We start from the raw sequence: 25222 nt of genomic DNA on the forward strand, positions 1-25222 counted from the left end.
AAAGTAAAATAAATAAAATTCCATTTCTGTCCTATCATCCAACACACACTATTTCCAATGTTTGGGATTGGGGTGAAGGAGAGAGTAGAGACCGAGGAGGTAGAAAGATACAGTTCATTCATTCATTCCTTCATTCATTCACTTGGCAAACACTTATTGGATTCCCAGATTGTTCCATGCTAGGTGCTGGAAATACAGCAACAAACAAGAGAAAAATGCCCTCATATATATCATAGATATCATCTTTCCCTAGTAGAGCTTTGTTACATGTAACGAAGAAACTTAATCTCATCAATATAAGTGAGAAAAGATTCCCAAAATAGAGGCAGATTTCATCCCTTAGTTAATGGTAGCCATTGAAGAATTTTCAGAAGGGAAGTGTCATGGTAATATACCATTACCATTTATATATATATATATACCATTTTATATATATAATTTTTATAAATATTTATATCTGGCTACAAGTTTAAGTGCCAGTGACCATGGACAATGCCCACTTCCCCCAGTACAGCCACTTAGAGCCACTATCAGAGAGAGTACCCCTCATCTCTCATCTAATGTGAGCGAGCTCTTCACAAAGTTAAATTAGAGCTTGCTACAGTGGCAAAGGATTGACTTAAGATTATCTTTCAATTTGCCATCAAGTAATATTTAACATGAAATGTTACCTCCTGTTGAATTTATTGATCAGGCTCATATATTTGTCCATCTAACTAAGATGAGCCTGAATAAGATAGATTTGCTTCATCTGAGTTTACAGTTAATAAAGCCCACTGTATGCAATAAATAACTCACAAAAATGCTTGGCTTTATAGAGTGGTTGCTACAATTAGTAGAGTCTCTTGAAAGAAACATATCTTTGTAAACATAACAAGGTAGGTAAAGACTTCCAGGGTAATGGGATGTTTCATTGTACTTCATTTGCTTAACATTAAAGTCAATTTTAGCCATTTATAACCAGACTACTTGCACATGTAAAGAAATAATCCCACCCACAAGTGGATTTCTATTTAAGTCTCATTTGATTGCTTTGGGAAGCATACACTAAAGACTACTTAACTCCTATCCTTCAAGAGTAGAAAGTTCATTCTTTAGGTAAACTAGAAAAATAAGAGAGAGAGAAATCACCTCTGACACTGTCCTTTTATTACCCAGATGCCTCCATGTGGACATTAATGTGAGTGATTACCTCCAAACATTGACGTGCTATTTTTAACTTAGAATTGTTCAGTCCTTGCTGAAAGTATGTATATGATTAGTATTTTGAGGAACAGAATTGCTCTAATTTAAAGGAGGGGGTGGAAAATGTTCTAGAAAAGGGGAAAAATCTGAGCTCTTTATAAAGCATATGCAAATTCCTCAAAATTGCTTTTTTAAAAAAATTTAAATTATGGGCTTCCCAGTCAACATTTCCAAAAGGCTCCTTCATTCTTTTTTTTAATTATTTCTAAACTACACAATCTCTGAAAGCTCAGTCCCTCTTTTCATTGGTCTTTCTGCAATACAAGAGCCACTGGGGTGGCATTTTCACCTCTAGATACATAGGATGAAGCAGTTCTGGGTTTGCTATTCTGCAGTTACATGTTACATTACCCTAATTGATACCACTATTATCTAGAACCATTAAAGATTAAATAATCACCTAAGTGGACCACTCTGCCCCCATACTAACCCATTTATGACGTGTGTGTTTTAAGGCACAGCAGTGCTTCTAAAAAGTTCAAATCCTTAAAGTCCTCATCTGTGGCTCTCAAACTTGTTTTCACTCTCAACACACCTTGGAAATGTGAAACACTTCAGGCCATAAGAACACCGGGTCCTGTCATTTGAAAAGCCTCTAAGGTCATTTTGATAAACCAACGCACTCTGCTGCGGCAATAAAGAGAGAGAAGGGTATGAACTCTACCTCATGAGGATGAAAATCACTGGTTTAGTAGTGCATTCATGGTCTTATGCGCAGGGGCCACAGGACAACTTCCAGCTCTAGCCCCCTGTTGACTGTCCTCTGAAGTTAAAGAAGATGATTTTTTTTTTTTCATTTGTCTCTGGGTTTTGATAGGAAGAGAAGCAAAAATAGAACCTCTCTTCCCGCTACAGAAGAACAGAGCCAGCTGTACTCCTGGGCAAAGGAGGTGGCCACCCACGAGGTGTAGTCTCTGGTAGGGGAGCTAAATTAACCTCTCCAACTGATGCCTGAATCCCCTTCACAAAGACAAATCATTTCATCCCACTGTCGGTGATTCTGCAGAAAATAGAATCTTCCTGACTTAAACACAGACATACTATATGCAGATGACTGATAATACAGAGCTCCTTTCCTGAAGCCAGTCTTCAATTAGAACATGGAAGGATAAGGGGACAAGAGAAGCTGCCACAGGAAGAACAAGGCTGAAGAAAGAGAAAGATGCCTGGAGGCCTTTGTCTCCTACACAACTTAGCCCAGGCAGATATAGCAGGTGAAGACAAGGCTATTCCAGGGTTGTCCAAAAAAAGAGAACTAAGACATTTGGATATTATGTCCAATTTTAGCACAAGTATTTCCTATAGATTTTTTTTTAAAAGTTCCAGCTACACTCTAAAGACCTCAACTAATGTTTATTGTTGAACAGGAGAGCAAGTAAATTCATTAAGACCTGGTTTGCATCCCTTATCACTTTTAATTGTGTGCTTTTAAACCAAGATGCAGTACCTTGTTTTAAATCCATTAATTTAGGAATAAGTGGCAATATATTGATATCTGTGCATCTTTTTAGATGCTGTGGGTCTTATGCTATCCTGAAGGGGCCCAAATTCCAAAAAACTGTCCTAAATGTTCACCTTTATTCAAGTCATAGCATTTGGCTAAATCACAGTATTATTTTTCAAAAAGAAATTGTAAGCCAATCTCCAATGCACTAATTTGCTAATCATTCCTTTATTAACTATTCAACTATTTCATGGCAATCCTAACATACATATTTAAACAGAATACATTCACACATAAAGTGAAACATTTTCTATCCCAAGAATGATTATCATCATCTCAGGATTAATATCAGCATAGAGTGGGATGCCTGGGTGGCTCAGCGGTTGAGTATCTGCCTATGGCTCAGAGCGTGATCCCGGGATCTGGGATAGAGTCCCACATTGGCCTCCTTGCGGGAAGCCTACTTCTTCCTCTTCCTGTGACTCTGATTCTCTCTATGTGTCTCATGAATAAATAAATTAAATCTTAAAAAAAAAAAATCAGTGTAGAGTGCTGGCTGGAGTCTCACATAAATCATCAAAGCAAATTAAAGTAGCAAAACAATAAAATTTATAAACTTTTTTTTTTTAATTTTTATTTATTCATGATAGGCACACAGTGAGAGAGAGAGAGGCAGAGACACAGGCAGAGGGAGAAGCAGGCTCCATGCACCGGGAGCCTGACGTGGGATTCGATCCCGGATCTCCAGGATCGCGCCCTGGGCCAAAGGCAGGCGCCAAACCGCTGCGCTACCCAGGGATCCCGCAAAACAATAAAATTTATAATTATCAAATTCACATTCATGTGGTTTTAAGTCCAGCTGGAAGATGGGCTGAGCACCTATACTCTCTCCCTTACTTTTAAAAGACATACATTTTTCAAGCCCCAGTAATTTGGCTAATAAATAGATTTGCTTCCACATAATAAATGTTCATTCTGTGCCAGTATACTGATTTTAGTTATGATATTTACCATAGCCAACACCCCCTCTTGACTAAAAGTCACCCACTGTCTGTGATCTGGTCAAGAGTAGCAAGAGCAACCCTCTCATGTGCTGACCATCGTCTTAAGAGTTGACCTGGAGCATTGGACTCTGCCTAAAGAGTCAACGGTAATTCTCCCACCTGGTCAAATAAGATCCTTCCAGAATTACCCAAGAGGGTAAAGAGAGATTTGGCCAGTCAACGAGAGAACAAAACACAGTGAAAAGCCAGGTCTAGACTACATAAAAACAAAACCCACCCTTCAGGTGGCCTGAAGGTCCCTTTGGCAGCTCAATAAGCAATTGTCACTAATATTCCACTCCTCAAATCCTTGTCTGACCATCCATGTCTTTGGCTGACCATCAGACAGACTACAGGAAGGAGATAGGATTCATAGGAATTATAATGGAACTGACGGGAACCAGGATTAGTGTATAAAGGGAAGGGAACAGAGGGAAGGGAGAAGGTTTCCCTCTTCTCTAAAAGTAGGTGTTATAAATGGGAAAAGAGAGAAAGAAACCAAGAAACAGACTCTTAACTACAAAGAGCAAATTGTTGGGTACCAAAAGGGAAGTGGGGAGAAAGGGAAGGGTGAAATAGGTGATGGGGATTAAAAGAATACACTTATCATGTTGAGCATTGAGTAATATACAGAATTTCTGAATCACTATATCACTATATTGTACCCCTGAAACTACTAGAACACTGTATGTTAACAGAATTAAAATTTAAAACTTTAAAAAAAGAAAAGAAGATTTTGTTGAGCAATAGCCACTGAATTAAGGACAGAAAAAAGATGATTTGGAGCAAGTGAGAAGAGAAATCAAGTCAGAGAGGAAAAGATGGGAAAGTCACTGAAACTAGATCCCATCACAGAGCACAAAATGGCATGTAGTTCAGAACTGAGACTTGAAGAAATTCTAGATCCTAGGATGTGGTAAGAAATCTGGAAAATCCTGGTCTTCATCTTGTCTCCAGGCAAGGGGTAAGCTAGCTCAAGGGAAATTATTCTAGAAATGACGAATTAGATCACCTCTGGCTACCTATTTTAATCTTGTGTCCTTCTCATTGCCAAAAGGCTCTTCTTAATATCCTTCCAAATGTCTCCAGCATTCTGTGTCTCTTCAATATCCCTTAGACACAGAGAGCTTCTCCTCAGCAGCATCCTCATTTCAGAAAATCTCATCAATCTGAAAATAGTCATTAAGCTGCTTCTTAGCATTCTGTCCTCTGAACTAAAGAGATTCATACAGAAGCTGGACAGCCACCTAGGGAGAAGCTACAAAGAGGATTCCAGCATACAAAGTGAGCCAGACTACATGGTCCCCCAAGATATCTTCCAAACCAAGTGCCCTTGATTCAATCCCTTTCATCTTTTTGTGAAGTTTTCCACCACCAAGTTGTCCTTTTTTTGTCACTATAGCTGTCACCTGTCCAACTTCTCCATATTCCTTTAGTATTTTTAAATCTAATATGCACAGGAACAGTTTCTCACAAAATAAAACAAAGTCTCACTAATTCAGATTAAGTTGGAAAAGTCATGTCCCACTAAGAAATCAGTGAAAACTATTTTCAATTTAAAAAATTATCTATTATAGGATACTACATTATAGATATTAAAAAAATGAGAACGTTAATGAAAGATGGTGATTACAACTTTATTTTTATGGTACTTTATACTTTTCAAATTATTATTACAGACATTATTTTGTTTCATCAATTTTTTTCAATATGTAAATGTAATTTATAGGTAGTAGTTCATCAAATCTATATCAGAAAGGCTTGAATTATCCTGCTAAACTTGAACCTTTAACTCAATAAGAATTATATATAATTATTCCAAGTCAGCATCAGAGCGGTCTGAATTAATGAGGTTCTGCTCTATTGTAGCTATTATAAACCTGACAATTTTATGGCCATGTTATATCCTAGAGTGTCACTCCCATCTTCACGTTAGCAATAAATACTGTTTCTTCACACAGGAACTTTTGTCATAACAGAGCATCCCATTTTAAAGAAGCTTCATCAAGTAAATTATCTATACCTCAAACACTATAGAAATGTTTTATATGAAAAATGTGCTAAGATTTCATTACACTCTCTAAAAACACTTGCTTTGACTTACAATCAGCATCAATAAGGAAGGTATCCCAAGATGTTAAGGCTTCAACATGTCACAAAAATTATCACTTCTTTGTTCAGGAAAAAAAAAACAAGTCACAATTAATCCAAACTAACTAAACCAACACATGTATAAACCCAGTCAGAGAATCCTCTATTTGAGGAACCTGGTAACCCTGAGAAGGTCAGCGAACATCCTCACCCTGTTCACTTTCTTCTTGAACCTGTGGTTGGAGTTAGAACAATGGTCAGAAATATAATGTCTTTACCTACCTTAAAAAGTCTTAAAATGTTAGCAACCATGATGGACACGGAGCTTGCTGCAGCACCTATGACACCAGAAATCTTGTCAGGCTTGGTGAAAATGGGTGGATCTCCATTAGCACACTTCACGTCAGAAGCGTCTTTCTCTATCAATGCCTGCACGAACATTAATGACTGCTCCAAAGCATAGGTGTCCCTGGAGCAAGTGTCAAGGATCCGGACACCCAGAGTGATATTGGAGAGGAGATCAGGGTCCTTATTAATCTGGTCAATTGCATAAAGCATGGCTTCCAGCCTGTGGATCCCCTTCTCCTTCTTCAGCTCCCCACAAGGTACTCCTCTCTCTCCCTTTGCATGGACAGGAAAGAGACCCCCCAAAATGATGTCGCCATCCACTCGTATGGAATGGGCATACTCCTGGCTGTGAGTTCTTTGCATCATTGTGAGGATCCAGTAGAACTTGGCGGTCAAGAGGAAGAAACAAGGGCAAGAGGCTGATCGCTTTCCCTCGCATACCATTTTCTCCACAGGTTGTGTTGCAACCCAAGACCCAAAGTTTATTCTTGCCACAGAAGAAGGGGGACCACCAGAGGCTGCACCTTCTGGAGGCTACCATCAGGGCCCATGGGGGAAAAGGCTCTGTGAGTTTCAGCAAGTTTTCTTCATTTGAATGTCACAGTGAATTTCCATCAGACCCCCTAAGGTTCAATTTTATTTCCATATAAAGTCAACTTGCCTGGAATGGTGCAAAAATCAGAATAACAGCTGAGGTTCTGAAGGTGGGATGAGGTCAACAATTCACATCCTTGAAGTCAGCCCTGTAGCAGAATTATTCCTGGGGGGGCAAGGGAAGGGGAAAAAACGGTTCAGTTCAACGGGTCTACATTTTCCACATTTTTCAGTCCCGCTTTTTTTTGTTTCATTTCCCCTATTCAGTAAGAAACTAATTTTTTTTTGTTCCCCCTATGATTCTGAACACCTGGCTGCACTGCATCTAAACAGAGAGATTGATGACACTTTTGGAGCAAGGGAAACAAAAAAGTATCAGAAACTAGGTTGTTTCTCCCAAGCCACAAAGTATTTTTATTTACCATTTTATTTCAATAAATCCAATTTCCATGCAGGTAAAAATCCTGTGATTGATGGCATTATTTCTTTTCAAATCTGTTTTTACTTTTTACAGCTGTCTGGAATTTAGCATTTAAATTTTGTCCACAAAATCATAATGAAAGTCTATTTTCTATGATGTATTCAATAAGCCAGTCATCTGTTAATGACATTTTTTTGGTACCTCAGATTTTCCAGTGGGGAAAAAATTCAGTCGAAGGAAGGAAGGAAGGAAGGAAGGAAGGAAGGAAGGAAGGAAGGAAGGAAGGAAGGAAGGAAGGAAGGAAGGAAGGGAGTCAGTAAATCCAAGGACCCCAAAATGTATACATTTTACAGCTCATGAAAAGATTTAACACAAAATGTCAGCTTTTTGTACAAATTGTCTTATTATTCTCTGATAACAAAACAAAGACTTGAAAATGAGACACGTGAGGAGGGTTATGTGTGAAGATATTCCTATGAATTTGTTGGGGTGGAAGCAATGGGTATTCTCACAGCGCTGAAAGTAAACACTCTTTGATCCTAGAATCACTAGGAGCAAATCAGAGCTGGAGATCAATTGAAGAGCTTCTTAATTTTGTCTGACTCAGGGGGAAACTGGTTATTTCATCAAGGCTAGAAACAAGCTGAAGTGAAAACGTCTACCAACAAATCTAGAGAAAAAGTTTAGGACCTTCAATCTCAAAGAATTCCATGAGATTCTTTCAAAGGACTTCCGAGAAGGCTTAACTGAAAGCAAGAACTGACTTAACACAAGGGAATCTTATATTAGGAACACACTTATAATTAAGTGAATAAACAGCACCAACTTATTTTGGCAGGATGGTTCACCTAAGCCTTGTTTCGAACCTATTTTTATATATATGGGTCTGAAACCTGAAATTTAAACAATCCTCCTCTAACCTAGACAACCAACATCTGGTTGTGTTTTCCATTCACGTGTTTAATTTCCAGTTCATAAAATTTTCATTCCATCCTCCCTGTCCCAAAGGAAAGGATACTGCCTCCTAAGAGGATAACTGAACATATGTCCAAAAGCCTTCAGAGAAAGCTGCACTTTTCTCGCTTTCAGATTAGAAAAGGGGGCTGGCTCATCATAGCCCACCATCCTGGATTTCTGAGCACACACCTGGAGTACACTCAGAAATACAGCCAATGGCCCACCTGCCAGGATGGCTCTATTCTGGCTATGACAAGCATTCCCTGCCTCCTGGCACAGGCTAAGCCTTAGACTCCCTCCATTCTACCACCAAATACTTAGTCCTTTTCTGATTTTTCTCACCACCTGACTGATATTCCCTCATGTTCAATTCTTCTAGCAGCTGCTTCTCCCTCAGAAAATCTGATTTGACAATAGCCTGACCTCAGGCATTCCACAAAAGGAAACACTCAGAAAGTCAACTTGACTTTCTGGGTAAAACCACTGAAATGATGGACCATAAATTACATCAACCACCCATTAGGAGATGTAGAATTATGTTTTACAGTTTCACAAGGAAGACCAATTATAAGACAGTAAAATCTCATTAACTCTGACCACTAATTCAGAGCTTAAGACCAAGTCCACATGGCTAGGCTGACCCTTCGCATATCCTTTCTGACATAGCACAGAATAAATGGATATGGGAAGGAGAAATGTTTAAGGGAACGGGATCCCTGGGTGGCGCAGCGGTTTAGCGCCTGCCTTTGGCCCAGGGCGCGATCCTGGAGACCCGGGATCGAATCCCACATCGGGCTCCCGGTGCATGGAGCCTGCTTCTCCCTCTGCCTATGTCTCTGCCTCTCTCTCTCTCTCTCTGTGTGACTACCATAAATAAATAAAAATTTTAAAAAATATATTAAAAAGAAAAGGAAGGGGAAGGACACCTGTTGTTCTCCAAAGACTAGCCTTTCTTCATTATACTTCATTACCAAGCCTCTTAAGTACTTAAAAGAAAATCATTTTCAATTATACAAACATAAAAACAGTCCATCTGTTAATTACAAATCATCCTTCCCTGTTCATGTGGCATTAACCTAGTTCCACTTGCTGTACAGTCCTGGAATTAATAAAATTGAATTTCTTATAAAAGTATTTGTGTTTGGAATAATGTTTAGTCTCTTTAGCATCTCATAGGTCTATGTAGAGCTTTAAGTTAAGGAAAGGTTGGGGATGATTAGCAGTGAGGCAGGAATTCGTTTTATTTAGTGGATGAATGCACTTAAATGGAAAATGAGAGGTTCCATTTTGGTTATTGTTTATTGGACAGCTCACTTAAATTTTTGCTTAAGTTCCCTCCTCTGCAACATAGAGTGAATGGTGCATAACCTCTTTCCAGCTTGGTTTTCTTGTTTGTAAAGGTCTGAGAGAACCTGGAAATTGCCATGCTGCACAAACAGAAAGCTCAGTACCTGGCACAGGGTACGTGCTCAGTTAACAAGACCTGACATTGCTACTCTAGTCTGTTAACTCACTTTCCACTAAAGCAGTGCAAATTTTTCGCCTTTGCCCCATTGGTGGGGTTCTTACTGAATTTTGTTTGCCACTTCAAAATTCAAATCAGAACTACTTATAAAATACTGAAATACTGCAGCTATTTCAAAATCGGATATGTTGTCATAAAAATCAGACTCTTGACAACAACTGAAAGGTTTAGTTTCCCTTTTAAAGTTTAAGGAAAAATATATTTCAAAGTTTGTGTTAAACCACATAAATTCAGTTTCATTGTATAACCTTGTATAATCTTACTCTCATGCAATTTTTTGTGAGCTTTAATCTAAACTTATCCCATTTGGAGTTGATGAGTTTTAAAGAAATGATGACTTTTTCGTACTACAGAACTAAATAGTTCTACTTGGTGTTCTGTGCTTGGTTTAGAATAAAACAGGTTTTCTCTCAAGTGGACCTTCCTCTGGGAATGGGTACAAACAAATCTTGCCTGTGCTGATGGACTTCAAGGACGTGTGAGGTCTGCAATCCTGAAATCAACCTCTGAGGGGAGCAGATGCCTTACACTATTTCTGAGTCCACAGAAAGGGCTTCACGACCTTTGAGGAGGCTTAACCATTAACCCCCGAAGCCCTTACTGTTCACTCCTTCCGGGCACATCTTAAGTACAAGGAACATCATACATCATTAGCACTTCACCGAAAGTCCCTGCTGGCCTAGAGAGGACTCTGGCACTCCTAAGAGTGCTCTGTTTCCTGAAAGGCCACAAGTAAGAACAGCTCCTCAAGGGCCAGGGCCCTGTATTCTGCTTCTCTTTATTTTCTGCATACCTCCTCTGTACCAAAGACCCAAGTGTGTAACACAGTAGCTCACGAATTTTCATATACCTATCTTTTAGAAATGACAAAATGAGGCCCAGAAACGTTGAGTATGGCCCAAAGCCCTGAGCTAGTAAATGGCACCAGTCAAAATCCTCAGGCCCCCAAAGTGGATCCCGTCCTTCAGAAAGCCCTCAGCGCTGCAGAGACTGGCTGTGAAAGCACACATGAATATGAAGTCCCTTCCCCTCCATTGAAAGCTTTTAGAAATGTATAAATCTTCAACAGTTAGGTCTTTAAGAAAAATAATATACTAATTAGGAAGAGACAATCTTAATCTGGAGGCATTTCTAGGGCAGAGTAATTTCCAAATTCCTCAAAGGGTTGAGAATATCAAATACAGTTTGTCCAAACCTCTGCTTCAAACCAGGTTTCCCGGCCAGCCTGATGCCAATGAGAACAAACCCACCATCCCACATGGGACCCATCAGGTCTGTTAGTATGTCTTCCTCTAGGATTTGGCAAGTGCTTTTAAGACATGATACGGTAAAATCCTCACTGAGGAATATCATTAGCCAAGAATCGTGACTTTTTTCTCATAAAAAGGCCAAACGGCATCCCTATGCTGGATTCCATTCAGCTCTTTAACAAAAAGGTTAAGCTGAATATTGTCATCAACTTAAAATTGCAAATCTAGCAGTTTCACCTGAAACTGCTCACACTTGCAGCTCTTTTTGTTGTTTTAGAAAATGCATCACATTTGTCTACTATCTCCTATACTACAGCATATGTGCATGACCCTGAAATCTTGGGGGTCCCCAGAATGAGGATGGGCCCCAGACAGAGCCCTCCCCTGGCAATGGAGGCCTGGAATTGGATCCTTGTTTGACGGTCACTGGCTGGCGACACTGAACATGTCATTTCACCTCTGTGTGTTTCCATTTCCTCATCTGTGAAATGAGTGAGATGGACCATATGATCTCTAAGGTATCTTCCAGCTCCCCTTTCTGAGATTCTATTATTTAATAATAAGGGAATGAGATTATGCTCAAACACCAGAGCAAGGCTTTGCCAGCTGAACACAATAACTGATTTTGTTTGCAAGCTGAGTGACTTTTTCCCATCAGTGAGAGAGGGCTGTGAAAGCTCTTCTGTATAAGCAAGCCCTATATTAAGAAAATCTGATACATGAGAAGCTCAACTTACTAAACAGATAAATTAGACAGTGATTATTTGCATTACAAAAGAATTCACCACAGGTTTCCTTTAAATAGCTAAATCCCCCATGCATTTAAAATGCAATCTGATTTAGTAGAATTCAATTTGTGCAGTTTTTTCCCCAATAACATAGCTATTGCATAAAAAGACCACAGTTAAAGTAATGAAAAGCTACTTTTTAGTATGTATCATATAAGAGGGAAAGAGTGAAACCAACATTTACTGAATGCCCGCAGTGCACCTGGAGCTTCACACACATGATCTCATTTCCTTCACAAAATATACCTGTTAAGATCGGTGTCACAGCCACCATTTGGGATATGAGAAACCTAAAAACAGAAAGATTATGCAAATTTGTCCAAACTCTTGGGCCAGAATTCAAACGCATGACTACTGCTATGTTCTTTCCCTTACTCTGTGCCCCTTGGGTTCAGGAGACCACAACAGATGATACGTACATAAGTGTGTATCCTGGGGTGCAAGAAGTCCCTGATTCCAATCTCACTCCCCTCAATACTTGCTATATGGCATTGGGCAAGTCACTAACCTGGAACTAGTTTCTTTGTTTCTAAACTGAGGAATGATTTCTGGTGACCTCCCAAGACTGTTAAGTCAAATGATATAATAACATACATATACGGGATACCTGGGTGGCTCAGCGGTTGAGCAACTCCCTTCGGCTCAGGGCATGATCCCAGGGTCCAGCATCGAATATCGCATTGGGCTCCTTGCAGGGAGCCTGCTTCTCCCTCTGCCTATGTCTCTGCTTCTCTCTCTGTCTCTCATGAATAAAGAAACAAAGTCTTTTTTAAAAATAACATACATAAAAGTACTCTATAAACTGCCAAGTGCCGTAAGAATGTACAGGGATACTCTTAGTTTAACAACCAGTCCTAGAACTCAAGTATTTTACTAGTGTTTTGTGCTTAGAGGACCTGAAAAAAAACACTTCCCCATCATACTCAGAGCTGGCCGGACCCTAACAAGTCCTGTGTCTAAGGAATCAAAGGAGATTGAAGGAAAATTGGAAAAGAAGGACGCCAGAGGAAGTCAATGGAAGTGCAACATCTGACCTGGAGAACTGAAGGTTATGGACACTTGAAGCATCCAAAGGGCTATTCTGAAGCAAGTGGTGACAAGATACTCTTCTGCACTGAAAAGAGGACAATAGGAAATCTTCCTAAGTTGTATACAGGCTATAACACAGAGCTTCTACCAGAAAGGGTCATTACTGTTGGAAAAGTTAGCTAAAAAACAGCTGGTAGATTTCTATCTTTAGACATAATCTTGCCTGGAAAAGTATGAAATTGGCAACACACGTGCTTAATAATTTCCACATACTCTTCTTGGACTCTCCTATATCTATCTTCCCACTTGTGCTCACCTGCCCTCCCCCCTTCATCCCCCCACCCCACCCCCACCCATCCCTGCCCAAACCTGTATCTCCTCCCTCCCTCAGTGCTGGTATGTTCCACAAGTCACACTCTTTGTTTCTTAAGACCTGGTTCTCCCATTACCTTGGCCCTCCCCAGGGACTGAAGTGATTCATTAACAGGCATCAAAACCTAAAGATACACTACTGTCATCCCTTAACTGGAACATCTGCATTTATAAGACAATCTTCTTCTTATAAATCTTCATTTATAAGACAATCTGCATTTATAATTGTCTTCAAGACAATCTTCTTTACCAAAGAAATGTATCTAATAATGTATCTAATACTAGTCTTAACCTAGTAATGTAACAAGTCAAAGCCAGTAGTTATCCTGAATGGGTAACCTCTCAGCAGTATCCCTCAAATCACTCCAACAGCAATGCCTACCACTCAGAAGGCAGGTCTGGGATAAGAATACATCATGCCCAAGGTCCTTAGTCAGTGAGTGAGTTCATCACAACTTGTCAAAGCACCAAGTAGAAATGAAAATCAAAGAAAACATCTCTCTGAGCCATGGAAGAAAGGAGGAAGGGAAAGAGGAAGGGAGGGAGGGAGGAAAGAGGAAAGGAAAGGAAAAGGAAATCTAAATTCTTAGAAAACCCATTCTTGTGATAGAAACAATGTGATCCTGCTGACTCTGTTCATATCCTCTCCCGGAACAACACGTGGAACGACTGCCACCCCCTACCCGCCCCCCACCCCCACCCCGAGAAAACTACAAGTGTGAGTCTGGTGATTGATGTCCAATCAGGTTCTATGAAGAAAACAGCAACAGCTTCCCGAGACTTCAAAAGCCAGCCTATTCTACAGGCATGGAGATGGGGCTGAGTCTTTGCTATGGATCCAGTTAAAAGATAAATCCATGCAGCACCTTCCTTTTAAGACACTGAGACAGAGCATCTCTACTTCCCCAGCTAAAGGTAAGGTCTTCTTTGTGTTGGGCATTCTAACTACAGGAAGAAGACAGTAAGGAAAGAAATGTAAAAGGAAAAACATCACTGCTACCATGAGCGAGCACCTGTGTGTGCAGTGTACTGTGCCTCAAGCCTGAAGACAATGGAACATTCTTACACAAAGATTGGCACACAGTGTTGCCAACATGAATGTCAGCCTGTTGTTTGCTGCATACATACCAATTAAACCAGCCCATAGCAGCTCCAACCTGCTCAGCTAACTCTGAAAAGAGCACATCACTCCAGACCTCTAACTTTCACACTTATGAGAGCTCAACTCTTCCTTTTATCGATTCCTTTTGTAGTTAGATGTTTTTAGAATTATTCAAATAGTCATAATTTGCAAAAGAAGGATGGTAGGGCAGAACTAGCCAGCACAAACCAAATAGAAGAAATAGAGCCTAAATAACAGTATAGAGCTGTGTTCTCAGCATCTTTTTCTTTATTCTGGGGGTAAATCCTCTTCTAGAGAGCCTCTCCTGAGCTGCTGCTCCCCATATCCCTGATTTAAAAGCAAAAATGCTGTTTTTATCTCAGGTATGATGCAACCTGTAGTTGACTCTGAAATAGGAAAATTGCATTTAAAAATCTTACTTCATTTTCCCTGACGGATAAGGCTTTTCTCCTCAAAATGATCAAACCACATATTTTCAAGAACCAGGCAATGAATCTCATACAGCTGACTCTGTCTCCTACAGAGATTTTTCAAGACATTATTCACAAGCAAGTGACCAAGGTAAACTAAAGTGGTTTCTGTAGCCATTTGCAATTATTGACAAACAATTTCATAACGGAAAATGAAAATTACAGTCAAGTGCAATAAGCTGTTTATCCAAGATCTACCTGCTGGTGGCTCTTTTCCCTTTTTATTCTTTCTTTCAAGCAAAATACAAGCTATTATCAGAATGCATTTCCACTGCTTATGATATTTCTTGTCAATATCTCCACCGCCAACCCTATTTTCCAGTTGTCAGTTGGCAGGATTTGTACTCAACCGCGGTAGTAGCCAAGCCAGTACTGTGTATTCCTGTGTGTTCAGAGAGACTCCCATGCCGTCAGGGCCGTGGGAAAGGATCACCCTCAAATGGCAAATAGGGCATCCCCTTCCCCAGCAGGACTAGCTTCTAGCTTCGGGGACTGAGGGGCTTGGGCTCCTACAGCTGGGCGGAGGGTCTATCTTCACCCCCCACCATCCTGGGAGCACAGGCACTCTGACCCCAGGCCCTGCAATCTGGACCGCGAGGGAAACAATTCTTCAGGGAAGTGTGGGGGTGCCGTCTTGCGCAGTTGGGCGACTCGCACACCCCTCTGCATTTCATTTGCACCAAGGGAGCGTGTCAGACAGACGGGGTTTTTTGTTGTTGTTGGCTTTGGGTTTTGTTTCTGGTGATTCGGTTATATTTTCACCAACTGTACGAACCTCAAGGGATCTCTGTGCTGCTTGGCAGAGCAGATGGGTCGCTATCGGCGTGGCTCAGGGCGTTCTCTACCTCGGTCTCTAGCTCTACCTCTCTCTCAGCCGGCGGCCACTCACCCGGCCCCCGCCCCCCTCTTCTCTGCTGCATCTTCCTTTCTCTTCTCAGTTCCATCGGCTGCTGGACCTGGGCTCCGGGGAGAGCCCAGGGCCTTAGAGGTACCTGGTTTCTCTTGCCTCTCGCGCGCCGCTGGGGTATCCCAGCGCCACCCCTTGCCGCCCGGCACGCCCGGGGCTCGGGCTCCGGCCGCCGCGCTGCCCGCCCGGGAGCGCCTCCGCCCGCGCCCCACCTGGTGCCCCGAGCGCCCACGCCCGCGCGGGTCCGCCCGAAACTGGGGCCACGCTGGCCGCAGGTGCTCCGGAGGACCTGTCGGGCGCATCTGTCTGTCTTTGCTCTTTCAACTCAAAATCCCTGTGACCATTCCTCCTGTCCCCCACCCCCGACAGGACGGGGAACTCCAGTGTTTTCCCAAAAGCCACAAAAGGGAGGGCGCGGAAATCCCAACCTCTCCGGGCTAACTCGGAGAATACAAAACTCAAGGCAGAGGTGCAGGGGTGGAGGGGTTCTCGAGAACCCCCAAATCACCCGGCTTCCCTAGGTCTTGGTTAGACATTCATCCAGCCACACGCTCAAGAAGGCGGGGGTTACCCCCGACTCATCCCAGAAGCCTCTAACTTCGGAAATCCTTCCCGTTAGATTTGCACAACGGAGGTACCTCGTCATCTCGGCGAGGCAAGTCCGGATTCCGCCGGGGCAGGTCCGGGAGGTCACCCCGGGCAGGCAATCCAAGGAAGAGCGCTTTAAAATCCTGCCGCCGCACGCCCCACCAGAGCACCCTGGGCACTCCTGCCCCCTTCGCGTCACCCTTCAGTCTCTCGTTCGCCGACTAAACTTTTGGGGGATCACATCTCCAAGCCCTGGGAGTTCCAAGCTAAGCCTTCCTCTTTTCTGAACCTCTTCACTGGAATGTAATCATGGGAAGACAAGAGGGGTGGCTGCCTTGTTCCTTGCAACGTAAAATCAACAGATACCCAATCAAGCTCCAATGCCCGGCCAGCCCCTCGCCCCCTGGTGCCCACTCTCCCTCGCCCCCCCCCCCGCCCCCGGCACCTCCCCCCGCCCGGGCTCTCCCAGACGCCGGTGTGCAAGGCCATTTACTTGTGCCCAGGAAAAACACATCACTAAAGTGATGGGAGAAGAAACGGTGCACCTGGCCGTCCACTGAGCGGTTTTAAAGAAGAAAAGGGAAAGGGGAGTGAAAGTGGGGGGAATCCCTTTCTCCGCGAGCACGACCTCTGGGGGCAGCTCGGGGTGGGGGCGCTCCCTCCTGTGGTTCGGCACTCGCTCCGCTTTCCCTCTTTCTGCCGCTCGGCGCGTCTTACCCTGCTCCCCGCAGAGGGCGCGGTGAGGAAGCCCGCGGGGGGCCCGCAGCTCCATGTCAGGGGCGCCGCCGCCGCCGCCGCCGCCGCCGCGCCGGGCCAGCACCGCGGCCGCACTTGTGGCTGGTCTCCGGGCTGAGCCGGCGGAGGGGCTGAGCGGGCCCGGCCGGCGCCAAGTGTCTTCCATGTGAATAACAAATACTCACACCGGCGGCCGCGATTGGTCTGCGCCCGGCGCCTCCCGATCCTCCGCCCGCGGCCATTCACCCGGCGCGGCGCGGGGAGCCAAGGCCGGGATCACGTCCGGGATCGCCAATCGCTTCGCGCCAACCAGTCACCTCGGGAAGCAGGAGGAGGAACCCCGAGGGGCGGGAGCCCCCGATCCGGTGCGGCTGAGCCAGCCTGGCGCGGGCACAGGGACGGCCGCTCGCTCGGCCGACGGATTCCCCTCCGCGCTACATCTCCTCAGCCCGCAGCGACGCCGGGACCAGAAATGTCAAGAGTTCTGATTTAGGGGGAAAAAACAAAAACAAAACAAAACAAAAAAAAGGCACCCCCGCCCGCCCCGCCCCCAACAGAAAAAGGAGGCCGGAAAGACGGGGGATGGGGGTGGGATGGGGGTGGGGTGGGGGTGGGGGAAGAGCGGGGAGAAGTGCGGGCGGGTGGAAGGAAGAACGCGGCTGTGGCTGTGGGGAGCCGAGCAGCCCCGAGCCGGCGAGCCCCGACCCGCGCGGGAAGGCGCCGCACGACGGCCACGCGGACCCGGGTCAGGGCCGCGAGCCGGGGGTCCGCCTTCAGGAGCACAGCTCCGAAGAATACGTGGTCGATGGCGAGTGTCCCGCCACACGCTTTCTCTCCGGGGATGCTCAAAGGAAAGCCCGCCGGCCGCGCGGTCCCCCTGCAAAGTTTACCTCACGCGCCGCGGCTGTTCGGCCATTTGTCCAGCCCGCAGCTCCGGCGACTGTCTCCCCCACCCTCGCGCCCGAAGGTCTCGGGGGGCGCCTCCTGCCGGGCCCCCGGAGCTCGAGCATGGACACGGGACGGCCGGCCCGCGGGCGCCGCGCAGGAGGGGGCGCGGGCGGTCACGGGGCGCGTCGTGGTATCGAGCCGAGTCCAGCAGCCGCGGAAGCGGGCCGGGAAACTCCGGGGGACCCGCGCCGCGCGGCCCGCGGGTTTCTGAGGGGGCAGCTCGGGACTGCCGCGCCTCCAGCCGAGGGAACCCCGCGGGCTCGACGTGCGCAGCCCAGCGGCCCCCTCCTGAGTTCCCGCCCGGGCGCCGCGCACCTGCCCGGGCGCGCGCCAGAGGGAGCCCCTGGCCGCCCGGCGCCGGGGGAGCGGCGGCCCGCGCCGCCTTGCGTTGGTGAGAAAGTTCCATCTAGAGGCGGCCGCGCGCCACTGCAGCCCACACCCCAGGCCGCCAGGTGAGCCGGGAGCGAGCGGCCGGCGGCGGGGGACGCGGCGGACCGGGGCACAGCCGCCCGCCCCAGGGAGAAGGGGGCAGAGCCCCGCAACGAGCTCCTCCTCCCGCGTTCGGCAGCTCCGCCAGGAATTTCAACTTTCTAAGCAGAATGAACGTCGTGAGCATCAGCACAGGTATCTTGCGTTGTCCCGTGTATGACTTCTCCTCAGGCTTCTCGAAGTCTCACACCCACTCTGTGAGGTGATGGAAATAATAAATTACGTCCACCCTACAGATGAAGAAGGAAGCCGAGGCTTAGAGACACAGCTGCAAGGTACTAGAGCCAGAAACCAGAGCTGCCTGGCTTCCAGACCCCACACACACTTCCTCCGGGGGGTTGTTGCTTTTCCCAAAACTGGCATCGGTGTGTGAAGTCTCCGCGGAAGAGCCAGCTCTTACACGGAGCTACCCTCTTTGCCCCCTAGAAGAATCTACAGGTTTCCAGCTCAGGAGAACTCCTCCCCCCTTTCACTCCCTTCTCTTATTCCCTTCTTTTCTCTCTCCCAGCTTTACAGGAAGGCTACTTGATTGTAGAATCATTATTTTTTTAAAAGATTTTATTTATTCATGAGAGACACAGAGAGAGAGGCAGAGACACAGGCAGAGGGAGAAGCAGGCTCCACGCAGGGAGCCCGATGTGGGACTGGATTCCAGGACCCGGGGAATACACCCTGAGCTCAACCACTGAGCTCAGCCACTGAGCCACCCAGGCATCCCTAGAATCATTATTTTATTATCACAACCACCTGGAGGGAAGAAGGCGGCTTTGGAGAAATAGTCTGGGTCCCCTGTCCTCAAGCTCCTATATAGGGATCCTCATTTCACTCTATATATATAGCACAGCCTTGAAGGGACTGACCAGCAGGCAGTACAGCCTGGAGCAGAGAAGGTGCTAGGAGAACCCCTGATACAGACAGAGGTCAGATTAGGGGTTGGGTAGGCTCATCAGTCCTATGTCTGCATGAAGTTTGGGAGACTGTCTTACCACCTGGCAGGACTCCCTTCTTTTCACCCAGAAGTATGATTTCTCACTCAACAGCTTGATTTCTGAAGTAGACAGCCCACCACCCCACCCCAAACTGCAGGCTGGTCATGTATGTCTGGCAGTTATCACAGGTCATAGGGGTACATGAGTGTCTCTCTAAACCCTTTATTACGTATTCATTAATACACTTGAACGGTGAAGATATGAAGGAGAGGGCAGGCATAGCAAGCCTGAAAATACTCAGCCCACAGAGCTGCTGACCGCACCATGGTCTTCAGGGTCTGCTAGAGGCTAGCTGTGAGCCCAGTAAATAGATTGTTCCTCCAGGGAAAGCAGGGAGGCCAGCACCCTGGCACTCTGGTGGGCCCATTTCAGATATGAGGACAGCACAGTTGGTTGTGGCTTTGGAGGCCTGACAAGGCTAAGTGAGCTGCTCAGGGGAGAAGGGCCTAGCGAGCCTGCTTTTCTCCTTTCCTTATGGATCTTCACCTGCGGAGAGCTGGGGTCCTACAGGCACATCGCTGCCTCTTTTGGTGCAGCCCTCTGAGAGATGAGGAAAGCTTAAGTCTCATGTTTGGTTTTGCATCATCTTTAGTTCTTGAAACTCAGAATGGGACCATCATCCCAGCCCTACATGAAATCTGGTCAATATGGAATAGATCCACTATGCATATTCTGGGGTGATTTCAGTGAGTTTATGTGGTGGCCCCAGGGCAAGTGACATAAGCTCATACACAGGTATGTGTATCCACCCAGACTGATAGCAACATCAGGGCAGAGGAAGAGAGATCATCTCCACGAGTCATTGGTCCCTGTCAGTTATAAAAGGCACATAAAAAAGGCACTAGACGGCCCAACCCCTATTCATCAAGCTGAAACCCCATGCCTCTGCTTACCCTCTGCTGCAGCCTGTGTCTCAGGAGTGTCTAAAGCCAAGGCAGTCCAGACAGCAGGTAACTCCAGAGTCATCCACCTGGTTCCTTCTTGGGCTATCACACTGCCATATGAAATATATCTTTGGAAGGTGTCTGACCTCATCATCCATCCTACCCCAAATATTTATGCAAACCAAATATATTTCCTGATGGTTAATCCTCCAAGAAGATTTGCCTGTAATCTTCTCATTTTCAGTTGATTTAAAATGTGAGAAACTGCCCATGTGTTAGAAAATGCAAAAAAACAATGCCATATGTTTGGGGTCCATTTAACTCAAGCTGTGATATGTATTCCACACATGGAGATTTATGCCACAATTCCTGCTTTGGGGTAATCATTAAGACTCGGAACCTTTGCAGGCTACTCACCCAGGAGGAATATTGACAGCATGAAGCTCCCACATGGAGCAAAACTGACAGGGAAAAGTGGGAATGGGATTTGTTTCTTTTGGAAACTAAGACAATATTTTTCTTGTTAAACCATCTGCAAGTGGTGGTAAGTGTATCATGTTGATTTTGCTCAGTTTATTAAAACACTGGCTACGGGAAGCAAGATCAGACATGTGGGACTGACTGGGCCAATGAGGTTCATGACAGTGATGTGCCCACTTTCATAACTCACACCTGTGTGTAGGCATCATGGGAGGGGTTTCCTGAAAGGATATATATGGCAGAGTGTACATTAATCCCTAACTGGCTTCATTTGTGTTCCCTCAGAAGCACAACCTGAGACTAGGATTCAAGAGCAAGAAGTGAAGAAAGCCCCAGGAATCGGGTGGGGAAGTGAGCCGATAAAGGGTACATTATCAAGCCAGCTGCCACTACAGGCCCATGGAACTTAGTATCAGTGGAGAACTCTGGAAGCCAGGGTAGCACACACACAAACCAGAGTTGTCCCAACCCACTCCTATCAGTTGTTGGTAAGAACTGCTTACAGATGGTGTTAATTTCCAGCAATTTCAGTCTACTACCTGGGTGGCAGCCAGCCTCCAGAGGCCAGGTAAAGCCCTGTTGGCAAAGAAATGCAGGTGCTGGCAGTTAGTAGGCAGGCAATGTGTAATCGAGAAGTCTGAGGAAAATATATCAGGTGACAGCATCTGCAACATCTGCTATTAGGAAAACCATACAAAACTTACATGGATCAAGGCAATGTCTCTCCACATGTGGTCCTGGAACCACCTGCCTCAGAATCACCAGGGAGCCAGGTATAAGTACAGATTCCTAGGCCCAATCCAGAGCTGTTTGAATCAGACTCACTGAGATGAGGCCCGGGGAATCTGTATGTTTTGCAAACATCCCAGGTGATTCTGATGGTGTTCACTAAAATTTGAAATCCACTACTTTCGGGAAATAATTCTCCACACAGGCAGTGTTTAGTTTGTGTTTAAATGTATAAAAAGTTACTTGCAAAGCCTAAGGAAACAAACCTTAAAAATCAGGAGCCTGGGAAGTGAATGCCCATGCTATCCAGATCCTTGTTTTCTTTTTTACTACTCTTTTGACACTGAGGAGGTTCCATCCAGTGCTTTCTGAGAAAGAAAAGAGGCTGAGTTTCATTCCTAATTCTGTCATTGATAAATCATATTCTCTTAACCTTTTAACATTTCTGTCCCTCAATTTTTTACCTGTTTGTGGGTATGGAAAAGATAGCCATCTGTTCAACTTCCCTATCAGTAGCATAGAGTTGTCACTTGAAAGGGGCTAACACAACACACACACACACACACACACACACACATAACTGCATTTTCCCACCTCTCTTGCATCTAGGTGGGGTCACATATCTAGTTGCTGTAGAATGAATAGAAGTGATGTGCACCACTTCTAGATAGAGGAAATTAAGAAGCAAATGCTTCCTCTCTCTCCCCTTCTTCCAGGTGGACACAGAGACTTTCATGGCCCCAGAATTGGCAACTCAAGATGGAAGGACCCTGGGTCCTCAAATTGCCAAGCTGAGGAATGCTGCCTATCAGAAACATCCACACTGAATTGTTAGGTGTGAGAAATTTTCACTGTGTTGAGTCACTGAAATTTAAGGCTTCATTTGTCATAGCACTTTGTTGTTATTGTAACTAATAAAGTGGTATTGGATGAGGTCCTTGAGAGGGCATAACTGCTGTTGACCTGTAAGCTGCACCCAGGCAATCATTGGTTCCTAACCCTATCCCCTATCCTTGGAATGTACATTTTGCCTACTATTCCCATGCTAGCAGCTGTTTAGAGGATGTAGCCTTGAGAGAGTAATGTGTTGTTGAGACCATATGGACTGGATATGTGACTGAATCCCATTAAGGGTTCTATATAAACTTTTAAGATTCTAACAGGTGGGCATAGTGATCTACTTGTCTTGTAGCCACCCAAGACAAGCCTCATAAGTAAGTTCCCTGCTTGTTACACATGCCACCTACCAGTCTGGAGTGGTCTGCCACTTTCTAGTTCTCCTTGCCCTCTGATTTGGGGACCAGCTTCACATTTCACCCAGGGAACTGCCAAGATAGTGAGCCAACAAGTGGACATGGTAAAGTATGTACCCACTAACCTAAGAGACACAAGAGAGAAACATCTCTGCTTCTCTAAGAACCACTTCAGCATGGTTGTATGCCCTTCCTCAGCAACACTTGTGCACTCAGAGGCATAGGGCCATGTCCATGTCCTTCCCAAGCCCAATCCTCCCTACCTCCTACCTCCAACATAGTCTGGCCTGACAGAAGGAAAAGATAGCAGCATTGCAGTGTTTGCCTCCTCCCTGTATAGCCATTCAATGGGACCAGACACATCTTCAAGCCAAGGGGACTACTATTGATGAAGAATATATATATATATATATATATATATATATATATTCTTTTGAACTAGCTGAGAAAAAGAAACTCTTTTTCCTGGCACTGAAATACCCTCATTATTTCTTCTCCACCTACCCTTCTCAGACCAGCTCCATCCTGTCATTTCCTCAAAAACTTTCCCAGACTTTTAGAACACCCTAATATGACCTGCACAACTTAGCTGTGGGTTGTTTATATTAATGCATTTTTTTCTCTTATTGCACCTCTATCAAGCTGGATTGTTTTCTTTTATGGCATAGTAGTGACTTCATCTGGGTCCTTGCACCTATAGTATGTAATAATGAGTTACTGGGCTGTTAACCTTGGAAGGAATCAAGAGCAATACCACCACCACTGTGGATGTCTCCACCATATGCTACACCAAGACTGCCTCCTTCTCCATCACTACCACTACCTACACCACCACCGACACTGCCATTGCCTCCTCCTCATCCTGCACCATTGCTGCTACCATCTCCACCACCACCATCTGCATCACTACCACCACCTTTACCAGTCCTCTTCTGCCACCCATCACACATCCACCTTACCTCCCTCCAAGGCTAAAAGGTAACACTAGAGAAAACTTAATATAGATCATATTTTTAAGTCACTTTGTAAAAATTGCTGGATGTAACTCAATCCCTAAGTGACTTTGAGTCTTATGTTTTGGTTATTTAGGTTTAAAAACTATTTAAACCTTACTCTTTAATAATTCATTAAAATTTTAACCTGCATCTCAGAAACCTGTGTTCTTATAAGGAAACCACTTAAAACAATGTTTGTTAGACAGAAAGAACAGAAATGTTAGCTACTAGTTGCTATTGTCCAAGAAACAACTTGTATTACATTTCATATGGCTTTAAATTTGTAACAAAGACTTCTTGTGATAATTTGATATCTGAAATGAGCATTAGTTTCAGGAGACTTGCAGTGACAGGATGTTTTGGCTTGTTTTGCTACTTATCAGGAAGTAATAACAAAACAAAAGTATACAGATGAGCATGAACTCAATAATAGTCTAGATAAGCTATTTGATTCTTTCCAAGGCTAATCATCAAGCAACTCATGATTACCTACTTGGCCCAGGAAACTAAATGAAGTCATATCCACTACATCATAAAATAACACAGTCTAGCCTGACAGATATGTAATAATACAGAGAAAATATACAACAACCAATAGCTAAATTATATAGGTCAGAATAGGCTGCTGTAGGAAATTGAGAAGGTTTTGATAAGAGAGGACCAAGGTGGTCTAGGAAGGATGGGGAAAGAAGAAAAGAGTATGTTCCAGAGCTTACAGGAAACACAACTTTCCCCTTCCTATAGTCCAAAAGAATCTTACTAATATATTACTTCCTAGGTACAAAAATGTGACTTATGGTAAGCAAATCATGAAACTCACACAAATGTACTGAGATACCAAAAGAACCCTGCTAAAAAAAAAGTTAATTTATAAGGCAGCATAGGTGGTGGTACCTACAATTGTCTAAAAAATTACCCTAAAACTTAGCAGCTTTAAACAGCACACATTTATTATCTCACATTTTCTATTGGTCAAGAATCCAAGCCTGACTTACATAGGTGTCCAGCTCAGGCTCCTTCACAAAGCTACAGTCAAGATTTGACTAGGACAGGATCTGCTTCCATGCTTACTCAGTGGTTGTTAGCAGGATTAGTTCCTTGTGGGACATTGGACTGAGATCTTTGGTTGCTTGCTAGCTATTGGCCAGAGGGTACCCCTAATTACTTGCCACATGAACTTCTCTATAAAGCAGCTGACAACATGGCAACTAGTTCATCAGAGTAAGCAAGTGAGAAAGAAATCAGGAGAGTGCCAGCAAGATGGAAGTTAACAGTCTTCTGTAATCTAATCTTAGAAATGACATCCCATCACATTTGCCATTATTCTTCTATTCATTAGAAATGAGTCACTAGGTGACTCAACCCTCACTCAAAGGAAAGGCGGTGATTACACAAAGGCACAAACTCCAGGAAGCAGGAATCTTCTGGAGCCATCTTAGAAGTCTGCATACCATTGATGTTGTTGCTTTGAGGATCTCATCACAGTAAGGCTTGCAGAGCCTTGAATATGTCTGCCTATGGCTCC

At 44.5% G+C, this 25222-nt stretch overlaps 1 protein-coding gene across 8 annotated transcripts in view; it reads right to left on the reverse strand.

Annotated features, from left to right (window-relative positions):
* The window catches only part of GRM8 (glutamate metabotropic receptor 8), a 731564-nt gene extending 713439 nt beyond the window's left edge, over window positions 1-18125 (reverse strand). Inside the window, exons 1-2 of one of the 8 annotated variants that reach the window (XM_072784432.1) lie at window positions 17821-18104; window positions 6106-6931 (exon numbers count right to left, since the gene is read on the reverse strand). In XM_072784432.1, coding sequence (XP_072640533.1) covers window positions 6106-6615 — 510 coding nt within the window. In that variant the 5' untranslated portion in view covers window positions 6616-6931; window positions 17821-18104. Of the gene's footprint in view, window positions 1-6105; window positions 6932-12313; window positions 12975-16245; window positions 16502-16912; window positions 17047-17115; window positions 17388-17820 lie in introns of those variants that run through there. The other 7 variants (XM_072784437.1, XM_072784436.1, XM_072784433.1 and 4 more) reach the window with 7 other exon arrangements.
* Window positions 18126-25222: the final 7097 nt, after the last annotated feature.

Source organism: Canis lupus, chromosome 18, assembly GCF_048164855.1.
Source record: "Canis lupus baileyi chromosome 18, mCanLup2.hap1, whole genome shotgun sequence".
NCBI lineage: Eukaryota > Metazoa > Chordata > Mammalia > Carnivora > Canidae > Canis > Canis lupus.